This window comes from Solanum dulcamara, chromosome 7, assembly GCF_947179165.1.
Source record: "Solanum dulcamara chromosome 7, daSolDulc1.2, whole genome shotgun sequence".
In the NCBI taxonomy this organism is placed as follows: Eukaryota; Viridiplantae; Streptophyta; class Magnoliopsida; order Solanales; family Solanaceae; genus Solanum; species Solanum dulcamara.
The window spans coordinates 2,722,023-2,732,059 of NC_077243.1; the positions used below are offsets into that span (position 1 = coordinate 2,722,023).

Consider the following 10,037-nt stretch of genomic DNA (forward strand, 5'->3'; position numbering starts at 1 on the left):
GTTTTTTTCAACATTAGAATAACAATTTGCGCTTAAACAAGGACAAAAAAATGCTTTTGGGAAAAAACTATTTTTTTCGATCTTTGCTACTACTAAAGATCACTTGTTTTTTGGGGAAAAACATTTTTTGATTTCGAGATGCTTGACCAAACAGACTATTATTGATGAGTACTATAAGCATGTATTAGGGAATCTCCTTAATTAGTCCAATCTATTACTTAAACGCCAACCGTTCCTTGTATTGCTAAAGTGATGATTCTATTCTATCTTCGCATGATAGAATTATTTATAATTTTCAGTATTGGAAATCATTAATCACAAGGACAAAAACAAATTAAAATACTAAAGTAGGGTCCTCTTCTCCCTAAAAGAATATATACTTTGTATTCCTTTTTCCAATCTTAAGTATATGGTAATAAGTATTATTTTTCTAGTTGATGCTAATCATATATTGAGATGTACCTAAATTCTCCACCATACCCATTTAACAAATTCACTTCAATTCCTACCCCAAATACCCATAAAATAGAAAAATGAAAAGTAACTAATTATTTATTCCTTCAACGGCAACTCTTTCTAGTGCGTGTTAAAAGTAATGATTCTAGCTTCCCAGTATAGAATTATGACTGGCAACCATTAGCTTTAATCACAAAAGCAAATTATTATTTATTTTAATCAAATAATTAAACTAATCCACCCAAAGAAATAATTAACTTTTTAGCTTTAGGAGAAGGAACTGGTTTAATCGAAAAGTGCCAGAATAAGAGGTTTTGTCGGAGAGTTATCGTCGTGTTATCATAATTCATACGCGTTTTAAATTTTATGCTAGAAACTGTGAAAATGGAACTACGATTAAAAAATATATATTTTCCTAATTTTTTTGGTGCATTTTTTAACCACACAGTACCTGATTATTTTAAAAATTCGTGTCCCATAAGATACTAAAAATGAAATATTTCATATTAGCAGTTTTATATATTTTTTCTGTAAGGTTCGAATTCGAGATTATGAATTAAGTATAAAGCGGAATTAATTGTGTCTTAAGCTAGAAGAGGTGTAGCGTTCAATTTCATTTAATCTATTTTTAAAACAAAAGAGACTAAGCTCAAATATTGACACGAATCTAGATTATTAATCAAGGTCCTAATATCAATATCTAATCCTGGATGGAGGAATTAAGCAAAAGAAAAAACTAAAATCTTCAATTCGATTATTAGAGACACCATGTGAATTATGTTGGGTTCCCTTTAATGCAACGTAACGATATCCATGCAACGTGCCCTCTTCTCCCACTATTTAGAACAATCATTTATACTTAATATAATGTCGTTTCCTTCTAATTGATTATTGCTAATAAGTAATAATAATGCATTCATATCTACCTAACCAAAGCACGTGCATGTTTCGAGATTATAAGGAACAACGAATGAAAGCAATAAAGAATTATCGATTCCACAAAATAAGAATTAGAAATACGTAATACTTAAAAGAAAGTATTGTGTGATGGTTCAAGCCTTGAAAACAGTTTCTGGCAGAAATACAATGTTTTTCCGAATCCTGCGCATAGCGAAAGTTTAGTGCACCGGCCTGCCCCTTTTAATACTTAAAGAAATTATATTAGTTGAATTTGTTATTTGTCCTAATACTCAATATTACAGTGGGGCGATTGGCACTAATGGAGAGGTTAAACCAATTTAATTCATCTGGATTTTTTTGGAGACAAATAAAAGTACAGCTATCGATTTTTTTTTTAAAATTACTATAACCAAGTCAAAGGCAATAATGCATAAGGAATTGGTTAACTGAGGGTGAAAGAAATGACACATTATATTGTTGGTGGATTTGGCCACATAATTTGTTCATGGCTTGAATAAGGTTCAAAGAGTTGTTGACCTGATCGAGTTCTCTGTAAGATTAGGTTTGTAAGAAACAAATTAACACAGAAGAAGATGGTACATACACAACAAAATGACTAGTAACGTAACACTGTCCCATCAATTATTAGCAAAAGCTGTGAAATTAAGCACTTCCAAGTGATTTTGGTCACATTTTTGCTCGTTTAAGGATGTCCACAACAAATTGAGGAGCTTCAATGAATTTCACTTTGCAAGACTAGTTACAATTACTACATTTCTGAGTTCTGAATTCAGTTGCAATTGATATTCTGAATCTTCATTTTCATTCAAAATAAATGCGTTCAAATGAATAAAGTTGCTGACGGGTGACCTCTAAAAATTGTTTAGACACAGTATAATCTTGAAAGGCTCTAACAAGCTTACTCACTTTATTTTGTCAACAACTCATACTTAATATCTTGATACTTAATAAAGTAAAATCCAGATGAAGGAGACAAGCAGTGGTCTTTATTTTGTTGATAATTTTGACAGGTACAACGATGCAAGTCATCTGGCTACCATATCTGAAATTGATAGCCCATTTATGGAACAATTTCCAACTTCTTCATGAGTTTCAGTCTCTGCCATTGCCATAGCCGTCTCAATGAAAAATGCCGGTTGCTTGGGGATGGGTAGTTGCAGGCTATCATTTGTGAGCATCATAACCACATTTGACAGGGATGGTCTGTCCATAGGAATGACTTGAACACAGAGTAATCCTACATGAATGCATCTCATCACTTCGTTCGTTGGTGTTGATTCATTTGACAATACAGGATCTGTTAGTTCTTCAAGGACTCTGCCTGCTTTCCACAATTCCCATGCCTGGAGAAAATTGATCATGTCAAGTATGAAATTTCCTTGTTCAACTCAGTGATCATGCCAGGGTGGATCCAAAGCAATGTAAAGTTGACAGGTTGAACATTTAAAGTTTTTAGCACCAGACTCATTGTACTTCAGAATTTTAAAATTCGAGTGATTTTCAAATATACAAAGTAGGGGTAAATCTGCGTACACACGACCCTTTCCAAACACAAGGAATTCCACTAGCTATGTTGTTGTTGTTGTATATCTATGTCTCATTTGTAAAGTACTAGGCTTAGTTGAACTCATTGAATTAACACTTCATCCGCCTCTTAATCATGCTATATTGATTTTTAAGGAGAGGAAACTTACATTTCCGATGAGGTTTAGCGGGCGTTCTAAGTGATAGCAGCTGTTGTTTCTTTTGCCACTCAAAATCTCGAGTACTAGAACTCCAAAACTGAATACATCTGTCTTCATGGACATAATGCCATTCATGGCATATTCTGGAGACATATAGCCACTGAAAAGGGAGCAACTTAGTGCATAATAAAATCGACACAATGAATCACCCTTGTTTGATGATTATATAAATTAAAGGACTTACTAGGTACCAACAATTCGCTCCGTGTTTGCTTCAAACTCTTGCATTCCAAATATCCTGGCCAAACCAAAATCTGAGATTTTGGGGTTCATACTGTCATCAAGCAAGACATTGCTGGCTTTTAGATCTCTGTGAATCACCCTCAGCCTTGAATACTTGTGGAGATAAAGTAGCCCTTGAGCAACTCCTTCAATAATGTTCATACGCGTATTCCATTTTAGTGAATCTTTTCTGCTAGGATTCATTCAATCAAAATGGGAAGGGGGTATTAGTTATCAAATACTACGATTAATTAAGCAATTTAGCCATGAAATTGGAAATCCATACCAAATAGGAAGAAGTCTAAGCTTTTGTTCATCATGTATTCATAAACTAATATCTTCTCTTCCCCTTCAATGCAACATCCTAAAAGCCTAACAAGATTAGTGTGCTGGAGTTTAGCAATCAGCATAATCTCATTTTGAAACTCAACCAATCCTTGCCCTGAACTTCTCGAAAGTCTCTTGATGGCTATCTCTTGCTCGTCGAGCAACATCCCCTGAAATTTTGGCTACTTAGCAAATCTAAAAAATGAGCTTAAGCCAAAAATCTTCTAAACTTTTACCTTATAAACAGGTCCATAACCTCCCTCTCCCAACTTATTGGAAGACGAGAAATTGTTTGTGGCCAAATACATAGTTTCTAGGCTGAAAATATGTATATCATGCCTGAACTTCTTGCTTAGTCTAGAAGTCTTCTTGGTATTGTACTGGCCAGAAATGGTCTGAGGACCTCGTAGCTCATATAACACTTTCTCCATTTCTCTGACTTTGCCTAGGTGACAAATGCAAAATTGAAGATTTCAAAAGACAAGTAAGTGTCACCTTGGACTAATGCTAGAGTGGATGTATTGCTCACCTCTTGCTCTGAGTTTTCTTCGTCTCAGACAGAATAAGGAGCCAATAAACACAAATACCATTAGGGACACTGCTATTGTCAACCATATCCACCATTTTCTCTTCCTATCTGTCAAAAATTGTATGTCAATGTTTCTGATAAAAATTCCACATAATTTACCTTGGGAATACACTATGATACTATCATAATTGTCAGTACTCTAGAAGTCCAAAAAAAATAAAATTAATAGCCTCCAAAACAATATTCTGTATCGTATGGTTGTTCATTTGCACGACTGCATTATTGAAATGAAGATGACCCTCTATTAACTTAAATCATGCAGCAAAGAAATTGCTTGTTCTAGTACTAGTAAATTTTGGAATGGTGTGCAAATGAGAGTAATGCAGATTGGTGATATTGGTGTGATGCTCTCCCAAAACAATTTATCTTGAGCTGGATAAAGTAAATCATAATATGAGATGCAACATTATTAGCATGCCTTTTGATCTATCACTCTATTGAATAATTTTGGTCTCAAGAGTTACCTTTTCTTGTAAGAAAGAAAACATCTCTGGCTAGACTGTTTTGTGTTTTCACAAAACTCGTGTCATTCCCCCAAATTTGACAGCCAATTTCGGTGTCACTATCGACTGAGGCATAGGCAACACACGAGCAATCATTCTCACACTTGGCCTTGCAATCTGAGAGACTCAAGGTATAGTTCTCATCAAATTTAAAGCTGTCTCCAAACATGTAAACTTGTCTCAGCTCAAACCGGTAATTTCTAGCTGCCCTGCATTGGGGCTGTACCCGTTTCACGCAGCCAGCATGGGAAGTCTCATTAATACAATTACCAAACACTGCATTTCCTTTAAAACCATCCTGAATTGATCCAAATGGGCTCATAAAGTACCTTTCATAAACAAAATCAACAGTATACATAAAGTATTTCTCATCCTCATTCAGACGTATTTAAGAGCAAGATGGCCGGTAGGCCACGGGCCACTCTTCCAATAGACCTTGCCCATCCATAAGATCATCAGCTGATTTGTACCGTTAGGGTCAAGACCAAAGGTAAAAGATCCTGAAGCAGGTGCTTGATCATTTACCCATGAAGTCAATGACCATTTATGCCCCGTTCTCAAGTTAATCCCAAGCTTCATTCCAGGCAGAAGTGTATCAGTTGGATAATCAAAGCTTTGCCATACTGTCCTATTAACAAAGCTATTGGTATTCAGTTTCCTCAGCACGAAATTACCATTATCCAATAGTATAGCAGTTAAGTTAGTGGCTGCTGTTGGTGTAGCACTAAACAAAATAACATTGCCTTGACTATGAGAAATCATTAATCTGCCATCAGGAGCAATCATAAGACTTCCAGATGTATCGGTTATCGGATCATCTCTGTTAGCTATCCACAGTGCCTTTTCATCTCCTCCTCCATTAACATCCGAGTACATATCAAGACTTGGCCTAGTGTAAAATATTCCTAAGTAACGGTTTCTTGACTTGCCTGGACTGAAAAATTGCATTTTGAAGAAGCCATTTGCTGAGACCAACTGTTGGTAATCAGCTAAACTTTGTCCCTTCAATATTGAGTTGTAAATAGCAAAATCTGCACGCAAAAAGTGATAGAAAAACACGAGGATGAAAGCAATCAGAATTCTGTAGGTATCCATGTGAGAGTATTACAGTCAAAATAGAATGAACAAAACAGGGACAAGCATGCTGTTGGCTTTATTTTCTTTTGTTGACCAGGTTTTTTTCTATGTATGTTTTAAATTTCAAACCTGTCTCTTTTTTTCAGTAGAAAATTCTTGTATATCCACCCTAATTGATTACCAAGAATTTTCAAAGCCCGGTTGACTTGGTCATTCTGCTATTTTGGATTACTCCAAAGATACAACTTTTTTTTATGATTCAACTTTTATATCCCACTATACCACTAGCCTCTTTATTTCTATGACGCATGGTTTATGTTGTTGTTGGATTTAGTGTAATGAAGTTATCCATATGTTTATTTGAAAGAGCAAACTTGGGGCTCTTTTTCAGGTCAAAACTTGATTCAGCTTGGGCTCTTCCCCTCTTGTTAAAGAAAGTCCTTTTAAAGTTTTTTTCAGCTCAATTTTATAGTCACTCATATCTCTTACTACGTAGCTGGTTATCAATTTGTTTTCCTTGCAAAATTTCCTGATTGATTTTCAACTTTCGATCATTAAAAATTAAGAATGATAAAATATTTTAAAATTAACGTTCAATTTGCCACCTCTACTAACCTTGATTGTTCCACGTGGTATAATAGTGGACTTCCTAAGAAAGAGGTGGTTGGCCGTTTCCTATTGTAATTTGTAGGCATCGGTTGCACTAAAACAAAATCAGCTTGCAGTGTCGCACATTTTCAAGATTCAAGGCCGTGCACACTTCATCATTTCTTTAACTATCAAACAGAAATGTGCAATGCATTTTTTTTTTATATCACAGATATTTTAGCAGAGGTCAATTTTTATTATATTAGAGAGATATTCAAGGAGAGGTTATTTCTTATAGAAAAATTGGGAAAGCACATGTTGATTGCTGTCCAGAGGGGGAAAAAAATTCAATAGATTTGAAGGAAAAAATAACGTATTTTTGGGTTGGGGGATGAAGGGGGCATGGATTTTTGGCCAGAGTTCCTTGCAAGTAGTTGGGGCAAAGAATTTGTGGCTGGTGGATTTGGAGGAATAGCTGGTCTCATTTCTGGTTATCCACTCGACAGCATCAGAGTTCGCCAGCAAAATTCTAAGAGTGGTTCTGCTTTCAACGTTTTCCGCCATGTAGTCTCTAAAGAAGGTCCCTTGTCTCTCTACAGGGGCATGGCTGCTCCTCTAGCCTCCGTCACCTTTCAGGTTATTGTTGTATTCCTCTACTCTGGTTACACGAATTTCTTCACAGAATATGGATATGATTTTCAGTTATATAATCTTGGGCAAAAATAAATTAGATTTCTACTTTTGGCAAATATGGTATCAAATTGAGTTTCAAAGTTCATTCCTACAATATCAAAACACTAGTTTCCTCCCTATTGCAGAATGCCATGGTATTTCAGATCTATGCAACACTATCGCGAACATTTGACAGAAGTATCCCATCAAGCGACCCGCCCTCATACAAAGGAGTGGCTTTGGGTGGCACTGCAGCAGGAGCAATTCAGAGCCTAATTATGAGCCCTGTAGAACTGGTGAAAATCCAATTACAATTGCAAAGCAAAACCAATCAAGCAACTAGACTCAAGGGTCCAATAGATGTCACAAGAAGAATTTTCAGACAGGAAGGTTTGAGAGGAATCTACCGAGGATTAACCATTACTGTCCTCAGAGATGCACACTCTCACGGTCTATATTTCTGGGTATATGAGTATACTAAGGAGCAACTTCACCCTGGCTGTCGCAAGAACGGTCAAGAGAGCTACCAAACAATGCTAATAGCAGGTGGTCTTGCAGGAGCTGTTAGCTGGATAAGCTGCTACCCCTTAGATGTTGTTAAGACCAGACTCCAAGCTCAATCAGAGTCTAAATCTGCAAAATACTGCAGTATTGTTGATTGCTTCAGGCAAAGTGTAAGAAACGAGGGACACGGTGTGCTTTGGAGAGGCTTGGGAACTACAGTTGGCAGAGCATTCCTAGCCAATGGGGCTATATTCACTGCCTATGAAACTGCCCTGAGGTTCCTTTGTAAGCAACAATGACAAATTGATAATGATCATACTAATGTCCAATCTGACAAAGCATTATAAAAGTGGACTAAAGAACTTCTCTTTAATTATGTTGTTGAAAGAGAACATCCTGAGTAGGGCTCTGAAATACTGATCATTCATTCACTATGATAACAATTATCTAGCCAATACATCCAAATGCAAGAATTGTCTGGATTCTATTTCATCATCTTATATTCTTTATAACACACAACTATAAACATGTAAACAATAACTAAAACCAAATTGATCAACGTGCCTCCAAAACGTTGTAATAGCCAGAGTCAAAATTTCAAGTCAATGTTGCCATTTTCTTCCGGTGCAACAAGCATAAGACACGGTGTGTTAACTCATCATCATGATATTGGAAAAGCAAAACAAGAAAAGATAACATTGTTCACAAATACTGAACTGCAAAATACATAAGACTATGATCAACAACAGACACAAAAACAGGCTCAGCTTGATCTCATCAGTAAGTCTCACCACTAACAAATCGTTCGACCCTGTTTTCGTTCAGATTTAAACCACCCATTGCCTCCTCCAAACCACTGCTCGCCGCAGCCAAAATATGGGGATCGTTATAGTTCCTGACAGCCTGCACAATTGCCCTTACTTTCTTGTAAGGATCTGAGCAATTGAATATATCCGATCCAACAAACACACCATCACAACCCAGCTGCATCATGAGCGCCGCATCTGCAGGCGTGATGATTCCACCAGCAGCAAAATGAACCACCGGAAGCCTACCCATCTGCTTCGTTTGTGCAACAATATCATAAGGTGCACCGATCTTCTTCGAGAAAGTGAAGACCTCATCATCGTCCATGTTTGATAGAATTCTAATATCTCCCATCACTTTCCTCACATTACGAACTGTATCGACAATACTGCCCGTACCCGATAGATCCCCTTGGGTCCTAACCATGGCAGCGCCTTCTCTGACTCTCCTCAACGCTTCTCCTAGATCTCGACATCCACAGACAAAGGGTGCTCGGAAATTGTGTTTGTTGATGAAATGATCTTCGTCAGCGAGGGCTAAAATCTCGCTCTCATCTATATAGTCTACCCCAATAGCTTCAAGGATCTGGGCTTCAACAAAATGACCGACACGGGCTTTCGCCATTACAGGAATCGTAATGGCCTGCTTGATCTCCTTAATTAGAGATGGGTCGGGCATGCGCGAGATTCCGGGTCCTTTAGGTTCCGAAACTACAATACAGCAAACGCCGGCAGATTCGGCAATCTTGGCTTGGTTGACGGTGGCGACTTCCGCAATCGCTCCTCCTCTAAGCATTTGAGCAATTCCGACTTTGATCGAGAAGGAATTCTTCTTGGTATCAGTAATGGCGCTGCCACTGTACACTGTAACCGCACCGTCTTCTTCCATTTGCAAACTGTTTGTGAAAATGCCTGAACCAGAAGTAGATAAAAATTTCTCAACAGAGTAAAGCTACGAGCGGCGAGATTTGAATCTATAGGTAGAGAAATGATGGCGAAGAATGATATAAAGGGGAAGAAGAGAAGTACAGTGGGGGAATAGGAATGGGGCGGTGAGATTTAGATTGTTCGAGAAACTTCGAGGATGTGTCTCTGCGCGTTTTGGTGGAAAATGTAAGAAAGTTCGGATGGTTTCGATTCCAGCGGATCAAATCTAGGCTTATTTTACTTATTTCAGTACATGCCTTGAGAGAATTTAAAGGCTGTAATAAAGTTTAGGGTCCGCTCAACATAATTCATACTCCGTTTATTTTTATGAGTTAAGTATACATTTTTAAAAAGCGATGAATGGAACATTACTCTTTGAATACTCCTTCCATTCGAATTAATTTGTCAAATTTTAACTTGACATACCTATTGAAACAACAATGATTAGTATAATAAATTTATCTTTTAAGATGTCAAACACATATTTACTCACAAGATTCTCAGTTAAAACAACAATTAAACCAAGCATTAGTGACTAACAATAATAATTGGGGAAGATGATATATATACACAATCTTATTCTTGTAAAAATAGAAAGATTTTGTACCATTCAAATTTTAAAGAAACATAGAAGGCAGAATAGGTAAAATCTGCATATATTTTCACATTCTCAAAACTCATTTGTGGAATCATATCTTTG

The 10,037-nt window shown here is 36.8% G+C and overlaps 3 protein-coding genes across 3 annotated transcripts; 1 reads left to right on the top strand and 2 right to left on the bottom strand.

Annotated features, from left to right (window-relative positions):
- Positions 1–2,145: 2,145 nt before the first annotated feature.
- LOC129896903 (G-type lectin S-receptor-like serine/threonine-protein kinase CES101) lies at positions 2,146–5,966 on the bottom strand. The gene is given in 8 exon segments (XM_055972893.1): positions 2,146–2,720; positions 3,072–3,222; positions 3,307–3,544; positions 3,631–3,841; positions 3,908–4,116; positions 4,201–4,308; positions 4,725–5,144; positions 5,147–5,966. Coding segments are annotated over 8 exon segments (2,367 nt in total). The 5' UTR covers positions 5,859–5,966; the 3' UTR covers positions 2,146–2,402.
- A 514-nt stretch (positions 5,967–6,480) lies between these two features.
- Positions 6,481–7,976, top strand: LOC129895932 (mitochondrial arginine transporter BAC2). Its single transcript, XM_055971717.1, has 2 exons — positions 6,481–7,064; positions 7,247–7,976. The coding sequence occupies exons 1-2, from the start codon at positions 6,831–6,833 to the stop codon at positions 7,901–7,903; spliced, it is 891 nt and encodes a 296-aa protein (XP_055827692.1). The 5' UTR covers positions 6,481–6,830; the 3' UTR covers positions 7,904–7,976.
- A 93-nt stretch (positions 7,977–8,069) lies between these two features.
- On the bottom strand, positions 8,070–9,626 carry LOC129895931 (pyridoxal 5'-phosphate synthase-like subunit PDX1.2). The gene has a single exon (XM_055971716.1). The coding sequence runs from the start codon at positions 9,297–9,299 to the stop codon at positions 8,382–8,384; it is 918 nt and encodes a 305-aa protein (XP_055827691.1). The 5' UTR covers positions 9,300–9,626; the 3' UTR covers positions 8,070–8,381.
- Positions 9,627–10,037: the final 411 nt, after the last annotated feature.